The sequence below is a fragment of the Ranitomeya imitator genome, chromosome 9 (genome assembly GCF_032444005.1).
Source record: "Ranitomeya imitator isolate aRanImi1 chromosome 9, aRanImi1.pri, whole genome shotgun sequence".
NCBI lineage: Eukaryota > Metazoa > Chordata > Amphibia > Anura > Dendrobatidae > Ranitomeya > Ranitomeya imitator.
In genome coordinates this window covers 139,536,862-139,562,134 of record NC_091290.1, presented here as the reverse complement: position 1 = coordinate 139,562,134, position 25,273 = coordinate 139,536,862, and the positions used below count along the sequence as shown (strand labels likewise).

The window sequence follows — 25,273 nt, the reverse complement described above, 5'->3', positions numbered from 1 at the left end:
AGAAAACTGGTGTTGAAAATGTCTCTAAACCGGTCAGCTCATGGTGGGCACAGATTTTAATTCCTGGAGCATATGCAGCCCCTCTTAAGAAGTTTGCTGCATCTTCTGGTCTGTCCATACACCAAAAAATACTCCAAGACCGGAGTACGGCAAATCCCCTCCAAAGTGTATTAGAAACCTACAGAACCTCGTGTCTGATGTTGAAGCCCATGTTCAGCATGTTTGGTATAGGGGGGTCCTGGTTCTCAGTCCAAAGTAAGAGGTGTCTGGCCCTGTAAATGGAGCCATTCTACCACTGGCTTAAAGGTATTATTGGGGGTCTCAGGACTTGGACCCCATAAATCAAAAGGGGCCATAACTTGTGTTATGCTTTACATAAGCCTCGAACAATTCCTTAAGGACCTGAGCGAAGACTTTCAGATGGTCAGAATGTGGTTAGTTTACATTAGTCGGAGGACGTCGGTATTTACCATGAAGTAGTCGCCGACGCCGTGAGACACTCGGCGTCCTTAGGACGGTGTCGGCTGTCAGTCTCTGGCGTTCTATACATAGAGACACCCATGTCCTGACGTCAACTCTCGCTTGGGGTTTAATTCCCCAGACTTCCTCATACACAAGGTAAAGACGAGAGCGGGGTCATATCAGGTCAGCGACGGTGCACACATGTATTACCTTGACAAGCACATAAAGCCAAGACCTCGCTGGTGAGGAGGGACAACTCTGATCTGTGTACATATTCCACAGCTCGGGGGTCGCCCCAGGGGAAGAGGCGCAGTTCAGACACCATCACAATGTGTGACTGCAGCCGGCGGCCACATTGCTCGCATTGATATCAATCAGCCTGTTAAATATCATTTCCACCGCCATCAAGTCTTCTTGTGCAATGTTTGCAGGGGTAAGGCTATAGGGGGCTCGGATAGCGCCCCTGCAGCTAAACTAATGCACAATAGTCCGAAGACTACTTGGAGCCCACACTTATTACCAGTGGGTAATTTGTTCTTAAAAGGTAATTTTAGAGAAAACTGATAGAAAGGAGAGAACCCCTTTATGATGAGGACAGTAAAGGATTATTTGGGGCCACTGGGAAGGGATGAACATTTTCCAGTCTTTCACAATGGGAAGGGTGTGCTCCATCTGTCGATGCCCAGATCAGTCTGTCAGTGGATGTATAACTCAGCCGAAAAACTTGTTGCAAAACTCAACCGAAGACCAAGGAGCGAAAGATCTGCCAGACAATCCCCCTTCGATGGTCCCTCAAGACCGAAGAAAACAAATGGCCGTGTCAGCTCAAGACAATGAACGGTACAAAAATAAATATACAAATAAATGAACACAAAAGTGAATAACCACAAACTATTCAGAATCCGACTAGTAGCAAAAAGCCGCTGACGATGGAGAAATCGTGCAAAATTCCCCAGTTTCCCTCACTGGGTCTGTGGCATCGACGCACAAAGAGTCTCTGAGGTCTTTATTCCGCTTGGACCTCGGCACTGGTTGCGACACCGCTGTCTTGGCCACCGAGAGAGAATGGATTTTTATAGGATTTATAAGACAATAAATAAGTTATGAACATGTAAAAAAAACTAAAGAAAAGGAAGGATTTCTGCGAGCTTAGCTTCTCTAGTGAAAATGAAAGATGTAAAGCCGTTATGGATGACAAGTCGTCGCATCACCGCCTACAGACTGCAATGGAGGGGATCAGGGGTGGTGGAATCAAAAATACTACAGGCACTGTAATATGTCCCACAGACTTCCATGTTGCTTTAGTTCCTATTTCTGAACTCATCAGTAGGTACATGAAGGACCACTTATGGTTGACCACCAATAATGGGGCGATCTCTGGGATCCATTTGTGATGAGCACAATAAAGAGGCTGCAATGTGAAATCCGATGGGGCCTTCACCATCATTGTTGGTACAAAGTCCTCTAATGATCCCCTGGAAAACCAAGACCTGTCCAGACTGGCCTCTATGGACAACTCCACCCTTCCTTCTCGCTAGGAGAGACGATTATAGACTTTGCAGGAGGCGGCTGGTGATAATAAGGTTATACTTCAATTAGGATGAATCGCTGGTCTCAGAACGTGAAAGACCCCATTAGAAGATCTCTGATCACTGCTGGTTTCCACATGGCCTTTTCGCATTGGCACTATCAGACTGCATTAAATATACCAGAATTGTCCAAGAATTTTCACTATAAATATAAACATTTTGTGCCTCCCTTGTATCCAAACCAAAGATTTTCTCAAAGTTAAATGACCAAGCAATCTGTATAATGCATATACCTGCACTACAGACATGTAGTAGGAACCATGGTCCCTAACATCCGCTGCTAAGAAGGAAAAGCTATGGAATGATGGAAATCACAGGATGAAGACATCACTGATCTATAAATGATGGAAAAATGGAAACCACATTCTCAAAATCTCTCGTTCTTCAGTCTAGAGTCAAAGACTTGTACAGGAACACATGCACTTACTGATTCGACTGCTATCACTCAGGTTATTAATGGTTGTTTGAGGAACGTTATGCTGCTGTATGCACTTGGGGAAATCATCAAGAGCCTCTGCTGGCAGCTCCTGTGTCATCACCAACCAATCACGTCCTAGATGTGGACAGAAGTACGGAGATGGTGCAGTGAGAGGAGCAGGTTTAGGCCACGCAGGCTGCTCACAGTGGGGTCTGGCGTTGAAAAATAGCTCCTGGGACCCTTTGGAGAAAAGGAGGCAGCATTGGTTCTACCATTGTATCATTGTATCCAAGACAAAAGTGGGACTTATCACTGAAGAGGACAGACCTCAATTTCAGCCTCCATTGCCGCCTTTTTCTGCACTATGATAACCTTTGAGAGCCGTGGCATGAAATAAATGAAGAGCGAAGGACACACCAGTCCTACTCCCGGAATTATGGTGTGGAGGTGCATAATGTACAGTAATCGGACCTCTCTAGTCTTCATACCAGGTGCACTAATAGCTCGGAGATACATTGTTTTGGATCCAATAGTACGGCCTATTCTTCAAAGTGGCCCAGGAGACATTTATCAACATTACATGGCTAGCTCGCATGTTCCTTGTGCTACTGTGAGCAGCCTGCAAGGCCTAAACATGCTCTTATGGTCTGCAGCATCTCTGGACTTGTCTCTCATCACACACGTCTGGAACATAATGGTCGGTAACTGCAAAGGAAGCTGCCAGCAGCGGACCTTGATAATTTGCCCAAGTGCATTTAGCCGCAGAACCTTCCACAAACGACCATTATTAACCTCAACCAAAGCTGAAAGGGCCGGGATTTCCACGTGTGGCGCTCATACTCCACTGAAAGGGCCGGGATTTCCACGTGTAGCGCTCATACTCCAGACAAAATAAATCAAGATGTTTTGAAAATGTTATCATTTGTGGATCATTATCGCCATCCTTTGATTTCCATCATCCAACGATATTTCCTTTTTCGGTGTTGCGATATCATTGTTGTTGAGGAGGGTAAGTCAAGAGAGCCAATGAATGAAACCAGGACACTCCTGTGATCCCACGGAGGAATTTACTATGATTGGAGTGCCATAGGTCACGACTAATAAGTGTGGAGCGCTATAAAGTATCACAGCCAGAGGTTTACACCCGCTTTCTGACATGCATTACAGTACGTCTGTAGATCTGCGGTTGCTCCCACCTCCCGCTGTTCCTTGTCCGCAACTTCAAACTGCGTAAAATTGAAAAAAATCTGAATGTTTGCACAGAACAGACTGCAAAATCCGTAACTTTTTTCTCCCAGTTTAAATTGAGTCTTAGTGTAAAGTTTTGGGCACATAAATCGTGTCCTGCTCTATAAGAACTAAAAAAAAGGCAACTATATTCTTCAATCTTAAAAAAAATAAAAGAACTGCAAAAGTCATTTATAAAGTAGAATAGAAAACTATATAATTGGCAGTAAACGAGAGCACAAAACATGAGAGGGTAATAGCGAGGCCGTTACCTGCTGTTGTTGGTCGGGTGGACTTGTTTTGCCGTATAACGACGGCTCACATCTATGTAGAGGGGCCATTCATCAACCAGTAATCAAAAGAAACTGGTGACAGCCACATCCTCACCCCCAGAGTTAAGAGAGCGGCGAGGACTCTATCAGAGGCTACATGTATGTTGTCTCCATCGGCCAGGCGCTGGCCTGTTTCCTGTGACGGTCTGCCAGCCCCAGCGAGCCCCACTGACAGGGACACAAAATTTATAGCAATGGTAATCTGCACAACACGACTTTTCCACCATTTTTTAGTGAAGAATGGGACGACGTGTAAACAGCCGGCAGGAATCCTGCTGCGGGGAGGTAAAGCGGATCGGAAGTCACTTGCGAGGAGAAGACAACGAGAAGGATGTGCGGTTTTCAGAGCAGGACGCGGAGAAAAAAATAGGTCAGAAGTGGAAGGGGATACATCAGGACCCCAGTATCGGGAGGCAACGGTGTTACAGCCGCAGATATGGCGGCTCCTGCTAAACTAACAGTCCTTGGTTCTCTGCCATGTCAAATATCAAAAGAGAGAAGGGCTCCAAACCCACACAGCGAGGGGAGCCATGGGCAATGCTGCTGGAAAAGTGACAACCAAAATGGCTGCAAATCCAGAAGTCACTCCTGTAAAATTGGATGATGCTGTGTAGGTGGAGACAATTATGTGACTTTTGATTATCGTGTATTTAATACGCGTTGTATGATATTACAAAATCACAAATCTGTTTTCCCTCATCCACAAACAGCGCCACTCTTGTCCATGGCTGCGCCTGGTACTGCAGCTGGATTTTACTCTTTACTCGACGCCTTTCAGATATTATTGTGCTTTGTCATTTGAGTCACACAGAGGTGCTCAGGACTCACCGGGTTTCACAGCGTTCATGATGGCACGGGAGGACTTCAGCACGGCCTCATAAATTGCTCTCTGGTCGGCGGTGAACTTCCCGCTGGCTGGAAACGAGCAGGTAATGTCCGAGCTGTAGCAGTAATATTCTCCCCCCATATCAAACAGGCTGCAAGACAAGAAAGAGGAGACATCAGTCACATACATGTAATGCCGGGTGACCACGAGATATTATACAGTAATACTGGGTGATCTCGCATGATCTATTACACAGGTAATACAGGGTGATCACATGTGATCTATTATATGGGTAGTACTGGGTGAGCACATGTGATTTATTATATGGGTAATGCAGGGTGATCACATGTGATCTATTATACGGGTAATACTGGGTGATCACACGTGATCTATTAAATGGGTAATGTAGGATGATCACGTGATCTATTATATAGGTAATACTGGGTGATCACATGTGATCTATTATATGGGTAATGCCATAGATTCCAGTTTAAAAACCTGCAGTAAATGGTTTGGGTGTGTCAGGGTCAGTTTGGTGTTTGCAAGAAGCTCTGCAGAGCTCCACCTGTGTGAGGCACCACAGGCAAGCGGAACCTAACAGCCAAGGCAGCTGAAAGGCCTGGCATCCACAGCGTACACGGTGGTGCAGTCACCCACAGCAACCGGTCTAGAGAGGGACTGGCGTGTTTATTGGCTGCAATCTGGAGAATATGTTTACAGGCTGCGATCCGGAGGATATTGTGTGCTGTGTATTGCTGTGAGTTAAGCATTAAAGACACTTTTGTTTTGGAGCTTTCCTGGGTCACTGCCTCATCACTGCACAGTGTGGATACCGCTGCACTACATATGGTGGAAAGAATGTGGGTAGTGTGAACTGAGGCATACCTCAAAGCATGCTGCATGTCGGTGAGCAAGCCTGTTGTAAATATGGAGATTTTGATACAGGTGGCCCTCATTCAGAAGCAGCAGGAGCTGCAGTTCCAGTGGCAGTAGCAAGAAGCACTGCAGTTGCAGCAGCAGCAGGAGGCGCTGCAGTTCCTGCGGCAGCAGCAGGAACTATTGTGCAAGCAGCAGCAGCAGGAGCTACAGGTCCAGCGGCAGCTGCAAGAAGCGCTGCAGTGGCAGCAACCGGAGCATCAGTGGTGTAAAGAGGGGCAAACAGTGGTACCAAGAAGAGACCCATAAGGTAAGGGGCGATCAGAGGGTTTACCAGTGGTCCTTTGCAGAGACTCGTCCCACCACGTCTCAAGCCTATGACTTATTGCAGTTTGTGGAGGAATGGCTCCAGCCTGAGACTTTGACCCCGGCCCAGATGGTACAGAGGGTGGTCGACCGGCTGATGAGGGCGATGCCAGCAGCCATAAAGCGTGAGGTGGGGCAAGGGAACCCAGGCACTCTGGACCAGCTGGTAGGATTGATTGAGCGGTGTACCCCTCAAGACTTTGTACAGGAGCATGGGAGAAGTCCACAAATCACTGTTGGGGCTAACCAGGACCGAGCCCGTGAGGAGGGGGTAACCCGAAGAGAGGGTGATAAAAGTCCCGTTTCCCCTACAGCAGCCCCAAGGTATAGTTGTGCCGCAGCGATCAAGTGTTGGCGGTGCCAAGGGCCCGGACATGTAGCTGCCAACAGCCCCCTGATATCTGAACCCATGGACTGCGGGTATACTCACCATGTGTCTATGTATAACCAGCCAGTCTGTACCGCCACTACAGGCCCTGCCGACAGTGAACCCCAGCTGCGCCAAGTACTCATGAATGGGTACCAAACAGAGGCTCTCCTGGACTCGGGGAGCATAGTGACTTTGGTCCATGGGTCCCTTGTTGCCAGGGACAACCCCAAAGGACAGAAAGTGGAGGTGATGGGTATCCATGGAGAAATCCATGAGTACCCGAACGCGGAGGTTAATTTTTGCACACCATGTGGGGACATTAAACATGTGGTGGGAGTGGTGAAGACCCTTCCATATGGGACTGTGTTTGGAAGAGACTTGCCCCTGTGCTGGTCCCTGTGGGAGACCAGGGTCAACCCTCCCTGGGTCACTGCCTCATCACTGCACAGCGTGGATACCGCTTTACTACAACAGGTAATGCTGGGTGATCACACAGTGCATTTTACGTGTAATGCTGGGTGATCACATGTGATCTATTATACGAGTATTGCCAGGTGATCTCATGTGATCTATTATACGGGTAATGCTGGGGGATCACACGTGATAATATACATTATATTTCTATGTGGGGGACCTATACAGGGGCTTCTACCAGAACATGTTCTAGCCTCGCTGCATTGCGCTCTCAGCACTGTTACATAGAGGACGTCTGTGAGAACCACTGACTATAAGGCCGACGATATATACTGAGTGTGGGAGGTTTACCAATGTGCTTGCGAGTGGGGCCTGGGGAAAAATGTGCAGAAATTTGTTGCATTTTGGTACATAATGTTGCATCTCATTCGGCTTAGAGTGTGACAGCATTCCCAAAATAACGCTGGAATTTACCTGCAAAAAATGTCTAAAAATAAACCAAAAAGATGCGCTAAATACCCGACCCACCTTGGGCTACAGTGATAAATTTGGTGCACTTTTAGACCGTAAAAAATTAAATTTTTAAATATTGGACCAGATTAGGAAATCAACACCATTACCTTATATCAAAGTACTGCAACTGATGTCTGTTAGGAAACTACAAATCCCAGAATGCCCCCACAGTTGTTGGCCTGACGATCCTGGTAACTGCAGTCTGCCATCTGTTGGGTCATCCTGGGATTTGTAGTTATATTACAAAAAGAGAGACTCAGATAGCAGATGTCAATTCCACTAATCTGACACCATATAGTCCAGAAACGCCCATAATCCGGCATCACACGGCGACATAACGTAGTCCGGAGATGACGTTTCAGCAGAGATTTGGGAATGAGAGTTTATCACTGATTGTTGGTTTTCCAGTAAACGTTACATACGTCTGGTATCTGACAATTCAGCACCACCATGTGGATTCCAGATTAGAAGTATGTATATCCATCGGTGTGAGAGCATGGGCTCTTTAATAGAACGCCGAAACACAGCACTAAAACTGGAAAACATCCCGGATGATCGGTGTTAGCTCCCACTGGAAGGAGAGAGTCTCACATCACAGATTGCCGGACAGCACAGAGCTCAGCATCCATGATGGATGGGTGACTAGTAATGAGAGAGAACAGCCCATTCTCTCCCAGGTCTCTAACTTAAAGGGGTCGTCATTGCCCACCCCTCGCTCGGTCAGCCATACTAAAGATAATAATAGTGACTCTCCGCTTTCCCCGAACCTCACATTTTGCTAGTTTGGGAGTGATAATTGAGACATACATCGGCAGATGCACCAGTAATCTTACTGGTGTATTCCTTATGTGTCAGGTGTGGACCACCAGTACGTGAGCTAGACAATCTGCTACGTTCGTTTCTTATCTGTGCCCACATAATATAATCGCTGACAATCAGACGACGGTTTTCTCAGAGTCGCCCGTGTTGGTTCAGGGCAGCGATAAAGACCCGGATTTGATGCTTCAATATTTGAGACCAATGATATTCAATCATAATGAAATAACCGGTGATATTCGGCACAGACGCTCGCCGATAAGCAGATGTGCCAGCAGTTATGAGCAGAATGAATGAGCCGTAATTGGGAAATCATTCACTGACAGCTAATGAATGGGCGAGCGTCTGACGGAGGCGTCTGTTTAATGCCGCCATGTGCAGGCACCGTCCTCTCCACTATTACTAACCACAGCAAATAATGAAATCTGGCGCTGCAGACGCTTCACCAGCTGCAAGGACTCCGATCAGAGAGGGCGCCCCAGGCCGGGTCGTTACCCTGTTATCATGGGAGCCATATATAGTGCAATATGCAGCCTGGTCTTACATACACAAAAAAAGGATAAATCCCTGTCTTGAACAGTCAGGAAAACATTTAAGACATATAATAATCGTGGCACGCAGCAAGGACAGCAATTTGTTTGGCACAAATTGGGCCAGAATTCTGCAGTCTCACGAGATGACCCGTCTACAAGGGGTGGAGGATTCAAGAATGAGAAGAAAATGCAATACTGGAAACTCAAATAGACTACACAGCAAATTTTCAGTTTTCCAGGTTAAAAATCCACCATGCATTATATAAGCAGCATTGTAGGGGAGATTTTACAAATCCCATCCAATCTCTGCAAAGTAAACTGACCGGCGCCATGGATCTGTCAGCAGAGGCATGTCCATCTGTGCTGCGAATATCACCCATGACTTTCTGGTGTTTGTGTAAGAATAATCTACTTGAGCTTTCATATAGTAAAATCATGGCATGCTGGGAGTTGTAGTTTGCCTTCTGATGTTAATTTACATATAAAAGCAGTGTATTATAGGGAGGCTATAATCAGAGAGAACTGCGCCCCCTGCTGCCAGGCGACATATAGAGAATGGAGGGTGGTGACATTACACCATCCTGTGACCGCACGGAATAAATTACCATCAATATTAAGACGTCAATCACCGCAGACAGATCGGAGACGAAAGTTACCAGCTGACAGTAAAATTCTGGCACTAGTCACGTGTCAGATAAGACAGAGCGTGAGTCATGGGCTGATGTGTTCTAAGGTGACACCATGGCACATATAAATGTCCGTGACGTGACCTTTGGTTGAGAAGTCAGCGGGATCAGGCAGCAGACTCTGTGCAGAGTCACCATGATTCATCCTGATACAATGTACAATCACAGGAATCTGCAGGTAGTCACTGACATTAGGGATCAGCGTCATAGATCCCATAGGTGCAGATCGCCGCATAAACCGCTCCCTACTGAGGAGTGCTGTGCCGTGAAAGGGGAAAATTACATAACACAGTACATGAGGAGAGACCATTACAGCAACTCCCCAGTACATCCATCAGCCAGAACATTAAAACCACCTGCCCAATGCTGTGTAGGTTCCCGTGTCTAACCCAAGAAGGCCTGGATGTCCTCACCCCCACCAAGACCTTTGAAAGCGTCCTGATACCTTTCAGTCGCAGCTGCGATGCTCTGTGTGACCTGACACCTTTCTATCATAGCTGCAATGCTCTGTGTGATCTGACACCTTTCTATCATAGCTGCGATGCTCTGTGTGATCTGACACCTTTCTATCATAGCTGCGATGCTCTGTGTGATATGACACCTTTCTATCATAGCTGGGATGCTCTGTGTGTCCTGACACCTTTCTATCATAGCTGCGATGCTCTGTGTGATATGACACCTTTCTATCATAGCTGTGATGCTTTGTGTGATATGACACCTTTCTATCATAGCTGTGATGCTCTGTGTGATCTGACACCTTTCTATCATAGCTGCGATGCTCTGTGTGATCTGACACCTTTCTATCATAGCTGCGATGCTCTGTGTGTCCTGACACCTTTCTATCATAGCTGCGATGCTCTGTGTGATCTGACACCTTTCTATCATAGCTGCGATGCTCTATGTGACCTGACACCTTTCTATCATAGCTGCGATGCTCTGTGTGATATGACACCATTCTATCATAGCTGTGATGCTCTGTGTGATCTGACACCTTTCTATCATAGCTGCGATGCTCTGTGTGTCCTGACACCTTTCTATCATAGCTGCGATGCTCTGTGTGTCCTGACACCTTTCTATCATAGCTGCGATGCTCTGTGTGACCTGACACCTTTCTATCATAGCTGCGATGCTCTGTGTGACCTGACACCTTTCTATCATAGCTGCGATGCTCTGTGTGATATGACACCTTTCTATCATAGCTGCGATGCTCTGTGTGATATGACACCTTTCTATCATAGCTGCGATGCTCTGTGTGATATGACACCTTTCTATCATAGCTGTGATGCTCTGCGTTTTCTGACACCATAGCTGAGATACTCTGTGATCCGACACCTTTCTATCATAGCTGCGATGCTCTGTGTGATATGACACCTTTCTATCATAGCTGTGATGCTCTGTGTGATCTGACACCTTTCTATCATAGCTGCGATGCTCTGTGTGTCCTGACACCTTTCTATCATAGCTGCGATGCTCTGTGTGATCTGACACCTTTCTATCATAGCTGCGATGCTCTGTGTGATCTGACACCTTTCTATCATAGCTGCGATGCTCTGTGTGTCCTGACACCTTTCTATCATAGCTGTGATGCTCTGTGTGATCTGACACCTTTCTATCATAGCTGTGATGCTCTGTGTGATCTGACACCTTTCTATCATAGCTGCGATGCTCTGTGTGTCCTGACACCTTTCTATCATAGCTGCGATGCTCTGTGTGATCTGACACCTTTCTATCATAGCTGCGATGCTCTGTGTGATATGACACCTTTCTATCATAGCTGCGATGCTCTGTGTCTCCTGACACCTTTCTATCATAGCTGCAATGCTCTGTGTGATATGACACCTTTCTATCATAGCTGTGATGCTTGCGTTTTCTGACACCATAGCTGAGATACTCTGTGATCTGACACCTTTCTATCATAGCTGCTATGCTCTGCATGTCCTGCCATCCTTATATCATATCTGCAATGCTCTGCATGTCCTTACATCCGTCTATCATAGCTGCAATGCTCTGCATGTCCTTACATCCGTCTATCATAGCTGCGATGCTCTGTGATCTGATATCTTTCTATCATAGCTGCGATGCTCTGCATGTCCTGACTTCCTATCGTAGCTGCGATGCTCTGCATGGCCTGACTTCCTGTTGTAGCTGTGATGCTCTGCATGTCCTATCATACTTCTTCCAATCGAATATCAAAGATGTCTCCCAATGTGCATACATATATATGTAGAGATGTTTTATCTGACAGCTTGGTTGCTATGGATTTGTGCATTACTGATTCCATAACAACCAGTCTGACTTTGAGGGGAAGACCCGACTCCCCGGCAGGATCAGGAGACCTCTGCAGTATTCTTATTGCATATGGCACAGTTCTTTATGGAGACCCCCTTAAAGGCACAACATGGTAATGAGTGACACGGCTCATTATTTAGATGAATATTCCCAGGGTTCTTTATGTTACTTCTGACAAGACATGTTCTGACCCTGGGGCCACAGTTTGCCGGGAGCCCCGATCGCACCCACATTTTACCATGCACACAATGTACATTACAGGTTTGTTTCCTATGTAACAGGACGTGAGAGCGCAGCCCTCACAATCTGCTGTACAAGATCTAAACTTCAGGCAGAAATAACCCCGGAATGTGGTCGGTCCGGTCTGGATTCATGACCTCCTTTAACTCCACCAAAATCTTTGAAATGCGATTGCACTGAGCGAGTCTCTCCTCCACAGAATCAAATATTAGTCTGCATCCCACATCACAATCTGCAGGAACAAGACGAAAATAATCTGCTTACAATATGGATGGGGACGGCAAGCGGCGGAGCCCACTAACACTACGAGATATCTGTCAAGATGCCGTCATTGTTAGTAACCTAATAAAAATACAGCTGCATTCACCCATGTATACTAAGGGAACTGAGTCAAGTAATTGACAGATCATTAATCTACACCCTCGAACAAAAACTTGTCACTTTCGGTCTCTTGAGTAGCTACCCCATAGGCATGTGCTGAATATCAGTAGGGTCAGCCAGTCATCTAATGTGTATGGTACCTCCTGACTTTCCACCACATGATTATGTCAGAGGAACATACCGTATTCTGTGGAAGATAAGTCGCTGCCCCAGGAGTCTAGCAGCAGCTTTCTCCTCTACCCCCATCGGAAACACCTAGGAGCAGCACACTCATAGTCTTGAATAGTACAGTATGGAGGAACAAGGAATTGTTGATTTTTTTTTTGTTTGTTTTTAGCCGCTTGGCGTCTTTAGAAAACCCTGAAACTAGGGAAAATAGTTTTACTTTGCTAAAGCTTTATAAATGTCTTCATCTGACAAGCAAAAACCCCCATGGTACTTACTGGTGACCCCAAACCCTGCACCAAAATAATCTGAAATGTAAATTAAAGATCGTCCTACCTCCCTCCAATGTATGACATCCCGTGTATCCATCAGATTGCCGTCTACGACCATGTCCCCATCCTAATTACACTATCACCATTCTCGCTACTTAATCTTAATGACCATCTCTAATTAACTTTCATGTAGACAGCGGATATCGTCACAAACATTGCCGCTAATTGGATTGCACCGTGTAATCACTGATCCTTTTATTAATGAAACACAAGGGGGGGTATGTGTATACCAAAAAAAAGTCCCTGGTATAAAATCTGCAGTTCTATGACACCAGTAAAGTCATGACAAGGTCACTTCATACTTGGGCTTGTTCACATGGGGCAGAAACATAATAGAAGCATTACACATTTCTATAATTATGACATCAATATCAAGTGTTCGTCCCTCTTCGCCGGCCGCCCCTGGTCCGTGACATTGTCATAACTAGAGAATTCACAGACTAGCGGCGATGCAGAGGTGAACGGCACAAGACCGCTGAGCTCAGTGACTGGTTGCAGCGGTCACGTTCTGTAGTTACGACATCACTGAGCCAGACAAGGTTGGCTAGGGCAGGGGTGTCAAACTGCATTCCTCGAGGGCTGCAAACAGGTCATGTTTTCAGGATTTCCTTGTATTGCACAGGTGATAATTTAATCACCTACACACATAATGAGTTGGTGATTAAATTATCACCTGTGCAGTACAAGGAAATCCTGAAAACATGACCTGTTTGCAGCCCTCGAGGAATGCAGTTTGACATCCCTGGGCTAGGGGCAGCGTTGGAGGGCAGGGGGTAAGTTAGGATGCGGATTTGTTTTTGCATAATCTTTTGTCAAATATGGAAATTACCGAAAACAAGCAATACCGCCTAATCAAGAAGTAAGTGGTGGAAAATCAGTGTTTCTGAATTACTGGATGCCAGATCAAAGGAATGGCATGATCATTTCCATCTTCGTCGTGGCAGAACCTTAAGCCATCAAACTCCTATGAAGACACACAAAGGATCTAGAAGCACTGCGGCCCTCGGCCATTATGTCGATGCACCAGGGACTTCACCATGACGTATGGATTTACTAAGCACAAGTCAGGTGAGAAAACTGCTTATAGTGCAGTCCCCCATGTAATATTCACTGTACATCAGCCACATACAGTGAGAAATCTGCACCCGGGTCCCCGTCTTGTCCTACAAAAGCGCAGTCATCAGTTGCTGCGCTGTGCACACACTGAGGATCTGTGCTAATTATCCCAGTACAAGGAAATATAGGGTTTTAACCCCTTAGTGATGGAGCCAGATTTTTAAACTCTGACCAGTGTCACTTTATGTGGTAATAACTCTGCAACGCTTCAACAAATCCCAGTGATTTTGAGATTGTTTTTTTCATGACATATTATACTTTATGATAATGGTAAATTTAGGTCAATATGTTTTGTGTTTATTTATAAAAAAATATCAAAAATTTTAGAAAATTGTTAAAAAATTTGCAATTTTCTAAATTTGAATGATTATCCCTTTAATCCAGATGGTCATACCACAGCAAACCATTAATAAATAACATTTCCCACATGTCTGCTTTACATCAGCACCATTTGTAAAATGTTATCTTATTTTGTTAGCATTTTAGGAGGTTTAAAAATGTAGCAGTAATTTTTCATTTTTTCAAGGAAATTTACAAAATTTATTTTTTTTTAGGAACTTATCCATGTTTGAAGTCAATTTAGGGGTCTCATATATTGGGAAACCCCCAAACGTGATACCATTTTAAAAACAGCACCCCCTATTATATTGAAAACTGCAGTCAGGTAGTTTATTAACCCTTTAGGTGCTTTACAGGAATTAATGCAAAGTGGCATGACAGAAATGAAAATGTGTATTTTCCCTCCACCTCTCATGTCTCCCCTTTTCCTCATAGTTTGTGAGCTTGCGAGCAGGGCTCTCATTCCTCTTGGTATCTATTTTGAACTGTGATTTCTGTTATGCTGTAATGTCTATTGTCTGTACAAGTCCCCTCTATAATTTGTAAAGCGCTGCGGAATATGTTGGCGCTATATAAATAAAATTATTATTTTTACCTCCTAAATGTCAGTAACTTCTGAACAGATTACTATAGCCGGCAGACTCTAAAGGTACCGTCACACTCAGCAACTCTCCAACGATCACAACCAGCGATACGACCTGGCCGTGATCGTTGGAAAGTCCTTGTGTGGTCGCTGGAGAGCTGTCACACAGACAACTCTCCAGCGACCAACGATGCCGAAGTCCCCGGGTAACCAGGGTAAACATCGGGTTACTAAGTGCAGGGCCGCGCTTAGTAACCCGATGTTTACCCTGGTTACCATTGTAAATCTAAAAAAAAAAAAAACACTACATACTTACATTCCGGTGTCTGTCTCGTGCCCCGGCCTCAGCTTCCCTGCACTGTGTCAGCGTCGGCCGTAAAGCAGAGTGGTGACGTCACCGCTGTGCTCTGCTTTACGGCCGGCGCTGACAGTGCAGGGAAGCTGACGCCGGGGGACGTGACAGACATCGGAATGTAAGTATGTAGTGTTTTTTTTTTTTTACATTTACAATGGTAACCAGGGTAAATATTGGGTTACTAAGCGCGGCCCTGTGCTTAGTAACCCGATGTTTACCATGGTTACCAGTGAACACATCGCTGGATGGGCGTCACACACGCCGATTCAGCGATGTCAGCGGGTGATCCAGCGACGAAATAAAGTTCCAGACTTTCAGCTCCGACCAGCGATGTCACAGCAGGATCCTGATCGCTGCTGCGTGTCCAACACAACGATATCGCTATCCAGGACGCTGCAACGTCACGGATCGCTATCGTTATCGTTCTAAAGTTGCTTAGTGTGACGGTACCTTAAGGCCACTATTTGGTCATGAATTGCCATTGCAAACATCAGGACCACACAATCATGATCTGAGGGCACCAATTTGAATAAAGATGAAGCCCCCACACTCTGTTAACCATTTATAGTGATGTAGTCACTATTAACAGCAGCATCTAAGGCTACGTTCACATTAGCGTTGTGCGGGGCAACGTCGGCGACGCAATGCACAAAGCATGCAAAAACGCATGCACAACGCAGCTTTTTGTGACGCATGCGTTCACTTTTGCATGATTTTTGGCGCAGAAAAAAATGCATCATGCAGCGTCCTCTGCGCCCTGACAGTTGCGCCACAGTGACGCATGCGTCACAAAATGCAAGAGCAACGCATGTCCATGCACCCCCCATGCTAAATATAGGGGCGCATGACGCATGCGTCGCCGCGGCTGCCCCCGACGCAACGCTAATGTGAACGTAGCCTAAGGGGTTAAACAGATTTGGACGGTGCAAACACTGATCGTGGCTGATGCAGCAAGTTGTCAGCTATAGTGGACAGCCGACAGCTGCTGGATTGTCACCTGTATGGGGAGGTTATTCTCTTATATCTAAGGTCAGTTAAAAGACGTATTGGCTGTCACTAAGGGGTTAAAGCAGTCACTGAATAATTAGACATAACTGCCAGTAAGCTAGGCACAAAAGAAAACTGTAGAAACACTGCTCCCCTGTGGACAAACACGTGTACTGACTGAGTGTAACAGGAGTGCTGCAATGCACGGCGTGCACTTGCGGCCTGAGCTCGTGTAATTTCACTATATCTAGGAAATACGAGGCAAGGAATAGGCTGAGATGTTAAATGTGAACTGACTCTGTGTCCACTGATGACAAGATATCATTCAAGGTGCAAAAATCACTAATAAAACACAGCTGCATCTACAGCCCTGAAACGAACCGCATTCACCCTCGTATATTTAGGGAACTGAGATATATAATGGTCTGGCAATTACTTATCATCCCATATAAAAACATATCACCTATCCACAAGATGGAAGTAATAAATGTGTGATGGGGCAGGGGGTCTGAATGCTGGGACCCCACTGATCGAGTCCATTATGTGAGCAAAGCTTTAGTGAGCATGTGAGACCACAGCTCCAGAATCTACTTACCGTAGATTAATTGTTAAATATTACAGAAAAAAATTAGTGAACAGACAACCCGGGCAAGAACATGGAGATGGAATTGTGTTAAAGGGTTTGTCCTGGGCCCATGTCAGTATTAAAATTAATAATAGAAAAAAAAAACATACCTAGCAGACACCAGATGCTCCTTTGCCCTGCTGCTGGGGTCCGCTGCCAGTCTTCTGATGACCACTGTAGTCAGAAGATGCTTATTGGTTGCAGCAGTCACTTGTCATCTAAGTTGGTAGGAATAGGAAACTTTTTTTTCCTGTCTTATATGGAATGAGACCGCTGCAGCCAATCAGCAGCTGCTGATAAAATCTAGTGGTCACCTGACGCTCACCATCCACTTGAAAGAGAAGACTAGCTGGTTGGAAATACCGGCTGCAGTCCAGAGAAGTGTTGGGGAACCAATAGGGAAGTAGTGGACCACCCCTTTAATAAATGTAAATAATGCGCCTAACCACAACAGTAGAATTACTGCATATACAGTGGATATAAAAAGTCTACACACCCTTGTTAAATGGCAGGTTTTGTCATGTAAATAAAATTCTACAAAGAAAAATCATTCCAAAACTTTTCCCTTTTTAATGTCGCCCATAATCTCTACAAATACACAGAGGAAAAACAACTGAAGTCTTTTCGGGTGGAAAAAGAAAGAACTAAAATAACGTGGTTGCATAAATATGCTCACCTATATTCTGGTCAGTCAGAACATGCAGAACATCGCAGCTATGATAGAATGGAGTCAGGACACGCAGAGCATCACAGCTATGATAGAACGGAGTCAGGACACATAGAGCATCACAGCTATGATAGAACGGAGTCAGGACACGCAGAGCATCGCAGCTATGATAGAAAGGTGTCAGGACACACAGAGCATCGCAGCTATGAAAGAATGGAGTCATGATACGCAGAGCATCGCAGCTATGATAGAAAGGTGTCAGGACACGCAGAGCATCGCAGCTATGATAGAACGGAGTCAGGACACGCAGAGCATCGCAGCTATGATAGAACGGAGTCAGGACACATAGAGCATCGCAGCTATGATAGAAAGGTGTCAGGACACACAGAGCATCGCAGCTATGATAGAACGGAGTCAGGACACATAGAGCATCACAGCTATGATAGAACGGAGTCAGGACACGCAGAGCATCACAGCTATGATAGAAAGGTGTCAGGACACACAGAGCATCGCAGCTATGAAAGAATGGAGTCAGGACACGCAGAGCATCGCAGCTATGATAGAAAGGTGTCAGGACACACAGAGCATCGCAGCTATGATAGAACGGAGTCAGGACACATAGAGCATCGCAGCTATGATAGAACGGAGTCAGGACACGCAGAGCATCACAGCTATGATAGAAAGGTGTCAGAACACACAGAGCATCGCAGCTATGATAGAAAGGTGTCAGGACACGCAGAGCATCGCAGCTATGATAGAACGGAGTCAGGACAAGCAGAGCATCGCAGCTATGATAGAATGGAGTCAGGACACATAGAGCATCGCAGTTATGATAGAAAGGTGTCAGGATACACAGAGCATCGCAGCTATGATAGAAAGGTGTTGGGATACTCAGAGCATCGTAGCTATGATAGAACAGAGTCAGGACACAGATCATTGCAGCTATGATAGAAATGTATCAGAACACAAAGAACATCGCAGCTATGATAGATAAGTATCAGAACACACAGAACATCGCAGCTATGATTGAAAGGGGTCAGGACACGCAGAGCATCACAGATATGATAGCAAGGTGTCAAAATATGCAAAGCATCACAGCTATGATAGCAAGGTGTCAAACACGCAGAGCATCACAGCTATGATAGAAAGGAATCAGACCATGCACAGCATCGCAGCTATAAGAGAAAAGGGTCAGAACACACAGAACATCAAAGCTATGATAGAAAGGAGTCAGAACACGCAGAGCATCACAGATATGATAGCAAAATGAAAGGAATTAGAATACACAGACCATCGCAGCTATGATCTCAAAATGAAAGGGGTTAGATCACGCAGAACATCGCAGTTATGATAAAAAGGAGTCAGAAGATGCAGAGCATCGCAGCTATGACAAAAAAGGTCAGAACACGCAGAATATCACAGCTATGATAGCAAGGTGTCAGAACACGCAGATATGAAAGAAAAAGGTCAGGAAATGAAGAGCATCGCAGATGTGAAAGAAAAGTGGCAGAACACGTAGAGCATTGAAAATATGATAGAATAATATCAGGACTTGCAGAGTATCACAGCTGCGACTGAAAGGTACCAGGTACCATGGGACACTTTCAGAAAATTGTAAATATGATAGAAAGAAGTCAGGACTCGCAGAGTATCTCATCTATGATAGAAAAGCATTCAGACACGCAGAGCACTACACATTATAAGACAGGTCATTTTAATATTATGGCTGATCATTGTTTGCGTAATAAGAGAAATGCGAGTGACCAGGGGGGCATTAATTAATTGATATTATTGTGGTTGAATTCTTGCTTTCTACTAAATACTATCTATCTAACGATTATCAGGATCATATCTGTAAATAGAGCGTAAATGCATCTCATTTATGTCCTAAGCATTAATCTAAGGAGAAGACTGGTACAGATTACCACAATGCGCTAACATCGCTCCACTGCATCATCAGACACAACGTACCTGATATATCAGAAGCAGAATCTGGACTTCTACATACTTTGTATAAAACTGCTAAATTCTATTTTCAGTCACTAGAGAAGACTATATGTATGTGTATATATATATATATATATATATATATATATGTATATATATATATATATATATGTAATAATAATAATAATTTTTATTTTTATATAGCGCTATCATATTCCGCAGCGCTTTACAGTTTTCCACCCATTATCATCACTGTCCCTGATGGGGCTCACACTCTAAATTCCCTATCAGTATGTCTTGAAATGTGGGAGGAAACCGGAGTGCCCGGAGGAAACCCACGCAAACATGGGAGAACATACAAACTCCTTGCAGATGTTGTCCAAGGTGGGATTAGAAACCAGGACTCCAGCGCTCCATGGCTCAGTACTATTCACTGAGCCACCGTGCTGCATATATATATATATGAATAGATAGATAGATAGATAGATAGATAGATAGATAGATAGATAGATAGATAGAGAGACAAGTCCACAAGAGGTGCCAGCATCACTCCTATCTGATAAAACCGTCACTGCCAGTATCCCTTTGGGGAATATCAGGCCAACCAGATGTCCTCAACATCACACAGCCAGAAAGGCTGAACAACGTACAGTCCGTGCCATAAGGCCCGTGAGAGAGGAGCTAATGAATATACATAGAACACTGGCACCTTGGGCAAATCTAGATTCAAGATGACATCGTACAGTGGCATTTAAAGCGATGTGTTACCATCCAGAGAAACTCAGCACAAATATTGTTATAAAGACAAATGAGTATTACATGTTTATATACAACAGCACTATTATAGAAGTTATATTCTTGTACATAGGAGCAGTATTATAGAAGTTATTTTCTTGTACATAGTAGTATTATAGTAGTTATATTTTTGTACATAGGGGGCAGTATTATAGTAGTTATATTCTTGCACATAGGAGCAGTATTATAGTAGTTATATTCTTGTACATGGGGACAGTATTATAGTAGTTATATTCTTGTACATAGGGAGCAGTATTATAGTAATTATATTCTTGTATATTGGAGCAGTATTATAGTAGTTATATTCTTGTACATGGGGACAGTATTATAGTAGTTATATTCTTGTACATAGGAGCAGTATTATAGTAATTATATTCTTGCACATAGGAGCAGTTCTATAGTAATTATATTCTTGTACATAGGGGCAGCATTATCGTAGTTATATTCTTGCACATAGGAGCAGTATTATAGTAATTATATTCTTGTACATAGGGGCAGTATTATAGTAGTTATATTCTTGTACATAGGAGCAGTATTATAGTAGTTATATTCTTGTACATAGGGGCAGTATTATAGAAGTTATATTCTTGTACATAGGAGCAGTATTATAGAAGTTATTTTCTTGTACATAGGAGTAGTATTATAGTAGTTATATTCTTGTACATAGGGGGCAGTATTATAGTAATTATACTCTTGTACATAGGGGCAGCATTATCGTAGTTATATTCTTGCACATAGGAGCAGTATTATAGTAATTATATTCTTGTACATAGGGGCAGTATTATAGTAGTTATATTCTTGTACATAGGAGCAGTATTATAGTAGTTATATTCTTGTACATAGGAGCAGTATTATAGTAGTTATATTCTTGTACATAGGAGCAGTATTATAGTAGTTATATTCTTGTACATAGGGGTAGTATTATAGTAGTTATATTCTTGTACATAGGAGCAGTATTATAGTAGTTATATTCTTGTACATAGGGCAGTATTATAGTAGATATATTCTTGTACATAGGAGCAGTATTATAGTAGTTATATTCTTGTACATAGGAGCAGTATTATAGTAGTTATATTCTTGTACATAGGAGCAGTATTATAGTAGTTATATTCTTGTACATAGGAGCAGTATTATAGTAGTTATATTCTTGTACATTGTGGTAGTATTATAGTAGTTATATTCATGTACATAGGAGCAGTATTATAGTAGTTATATTCTTGTACATCGTGGTAGTATTATAGTAGTTATATTCTTGTACATAGGAGCAGTATTATAGTAGTTATATATCATTCATTCTCTGAGCTGAAATATCCTGCATGTCTATTGCTCCAGTCCCTGACAGCAAGCAGCTTGGATGGTAAACATATCATTCATTCTCTGAGCTGAAATATCCTGCATGTCTATTGCTCCAGTCCCTGACAGCAAGCAGCTTGGATGGTAAACATATCATTCATTCTCTGAGCTGAAATATCCTGCATGTCTATTGCTCCAGTCCCTGACAGCAAGCAGCTTGGATGGTAAACATATCATTCATTCTCTGAGCTGAAATATCCTGCATGTCTATTGCTCCAGTCCCTGACAGCAAGCAGCTTGGATGGTAAACATATCATTCATTCTCTGAGCTGAAATATCCTGCATGTCTATTGCTCCAGTCCCTGACAGCAAGCAGCTTGGATGGTATCTGAGTCATTCTATCTTCGGCATTGAATCCTGCATGTATCTATATATGTTAGTCATACTATTATGCCTTTGTGTTTATAGATATTTAACTCACTTTTGCATGTCCTTACTCAGAGAGATCACATAACTGTTTCAAAGTGCTTTATGATCCATGTAGACCTGGACATTTGTTTATCTGATCACTACATTTATTGTGTCCTGTTGTCTCAACTGAGTTAGATTGATTGCTAACGAGCTTTAACACAAAAAAAAAAAAAAAAAAAAAAAGAGATCTAAGGGCTAGCCTTCTATAAATGTAGATGTAGCTTGGGGATGCATTCGTGCAGGGGTGCATTCGTGCACTGTTATTCGTGTATTTTTTATTCAAAGTACTTTCTTTTCTAAGTACTCGGCAGTTATAACATGGCAGTTAGACAGGGCAGGAGACAGGTAAGAAAAACTAAATCTAATCCATATTCACTTGAAAAAGCACAAATACTCACCATATTTATTTGTATAATCTATATTCTGGCTGCTGCATTCACTCACATTCACCGCCCTTGCATTAACTCTCTACACTCCATCCATATCGGCCCCTCTGTCCTTGCCTCTCCTATGTATAGCACTCATGCTCTATTCACATTGCTTAACAGCACAGATCCATTCAGTCCCACCATCCAACACAAGAGACGCTCTCACAAATCACTTAACCATCTGCTCACTCTTTCGATCCTCCTTCTCCTAGTCGCTGGAGACATATCTCCAAACCCCGGCCCCCCATGTTATAGCCAGTCAAACCTCCCAATTGCTACACCCAGAAACCCCTCTAACCTTATTAATATTCCCTGCATGCCTGCTGTCTCTTTCAATTGTGCCCTTTGGAATTCTCGCTCTGTGTGTAATAAACTCTCCTTCATTCATGACTTCTTCCTTTCTAATTCTCTTAATCTCCTGGCTCTTACTGAAACCTGGATCCAGCAGTCAGACACCACCGCTGCTCCTGCTCTTTCATATGGTGGACTACACTTTTCTCATACCCCAAGATCAGACAACAGAGCAGGTGGAGGCGTTGGTCTGCTCCTTTGACCCAAATGTACTTTCCAAGTTATCCCCCAAGTACCCTCACTTGTCTTCCCTTCCTTTGAGGTCCATGTGGTCAGACTCTACGTCCCCTTCTCCATGCGAGTGGCGGTGGTGTATCGTCCTCCCGGCCCCTCTCATCAGTTCCTGGATCACTTTGCCACCTGGCTTCCACACTTTCTCTCCTGTGACACCCCCACCCTTATCATGGGTGATTTCAACATCCCCATTGCCTCTCCCCTCTCCCCATCTGCTTCTCACCTTTTATCTCTATCCTCCTCTTTTGGCCTCTCGCAGCATACTAACTCTCCAACGCATGAAGATGGAAACTCCCTTGACTTGGTCTTCTCCCGACTTTGCTCAGTGGATGACTTCACAAACTCCCCTCTCCCGCTCTCTGACCACAACCTTCTTTCATTCTCTATCAAGAACTGCCATCCCGCTCAGGTCACCCCCACTTTCCACACCTATAGAAACATACAGGCCATTAACACCCAGAAACTTATGATGAACTTGCAGTCCTCATTGGCCCCTATTTCCTCCATCTCATGTCCTGATTCTGCATTGAAGCATTACAATGAAACCCTGCAAAGTGCTCTGGATGAAGCTGCTCCTCCTATACATAAAACAACTCGGCACAGACGGCAACAACCGTGGCACACGCTGCAAACACGTTTCCTGCAGCGGTGCTCCAGGTGCGCAGAACGTCTGTGGAGAAAATCTAATCTACCCGAAGATTTCATCCATTATAAGTTCATGCTAAAGACATACAATTCTGCCCTTCACCTCTCCAAACAAACCTACTTCAACACCCTCATCACCTCCCTGTCCAATAACCCTAAACGTCTCTTTGACACGTTCCAGTCCCTACTCAACCCAAGAGAGCAGGCCCCAACCACGGATCTCCGTGCTGACGATCTGGCCAATTACTTCAAAGAAAAAATTGACCACATTCGACAGGAAATCATCTCCCAATCTCTTCATACCATGCACTGTCCTCCCTCCCCCACTGCATCTAGTTCACTCTCTGACTTTGAAGCAGTTACAGAAGAAGAAGTAAGCAGGCTCCTTGCATCTTCGCGCCCGACCACTTGCACCAGTGACCCCATTCCGTCACATCTCCTCCAGTCCCTTTCCCCGGCTATCACCTCTCACCTAACAAAAATATTCAACCTTTCCCTCACTTCCGGTATTTTTCCCTCCTCATTTAAGCATGCCATCATACATCCATTACTTAAAAAACCATCCCTCGATCAAAACTGTGCCGCTAATTATAGACCTGTCTCTAATCTTCCCTTCATCTCTAAACTCCTCGAACGCCTGGTCCACTCCCGTCTTACCCGCTATCTCTCAGATGACTCTCTTCTCGACCCTCTTCAATCTGGCTTCCGCTCTTTACACTCTACTGAAACTGCCCTCATTAAAGTCTCTAATGACCTACTAACAGCTAAATCTAATGGTCACTACTCCATGCTAATTCTCTTGGATCTCTCTGCAGCATTTGACACTGTGGATCATCAGCTCCTCCTCACTATGCTCCGCTCCATCGGCCTCAAGGACACCGTTCTCTCCTGGTTCTCCTCCTATCTCTCTGACCGATCCTTCACTGTATGTTTTGCTGGTTCCTCCTCCTCTCACCTTCCCCTTACTGTTGGGGTTCCTCAAGGATCAGTCCTAGGCCCCCTACTCTTCTCGTTGTATACTGCCCCTATTGGACAAACAATCAGTAGATTTGGTTTCCAGTACCATCTCTATGCTGACGACACCCAATTATACACTTCTGCTCCCGATATCACACCGACCTTTTTAGAAAACACCAGTGATTGTCTTACCGCTGTCTCTAACATCATGTCCTCCCTCTATCTGAAACTAAACCTGTCAAAAACTGAACTCCTCGTGTTCTCTCCCTCTACTAACCTACCTTTGCCTGACATTGCCATCTCCGTGTGCGGTTCCACCATTACTCCAAAGCAACATGCCCGCTGCCTTGGGGTCATCCTTGATTCTGACCTTTCATTCACCCCCTACATCCGATCACTGGCTCGCTCTTCTTACCTGCATCTCAAAAACATTTCTAGAATTCGCCCTTTTCTTAATTTCGACTCTGCAAAAACTCTGACTGTTTCACTTATTCATTCTCGTCTGGACTATTGTAACTCTCTACTAATCGGTCTCCCTCTTGCAAAACTCTCCCCGCTCCAATCTGTCCTGAATGCTGCAGCCAGGATCATATTCCTCACCAACCGTTACACCGATGCCTCTACCCTGTGCCAGTCATTACACTG

The 25,273-nt window shown here is 44.4% G+C and overlaps 1 protein-coding gene across 1 annotated transcript in view; it reads right to left on the bottom strand.

Moving 5' to 3' along the window:
• The window catches only part of PEPD (peptidase D), a 156,096-nt gene that overhangs the window by 13,260 nt on the left and 117,563 nt on the right, over positions 1 to 25,273 (bottom strand). Inside the window, exon 12 of the mRNA XM_069739227.1 lies at positions 4,857 to 5,005. Coding sequence (XP_069595328.1) covers positions 4,857 to 5,005 — 149 coding nt within the window. The remainder of the gene's footprint in view (positions 1 to 4,856; positions 5,006 to 25,273) is intronic.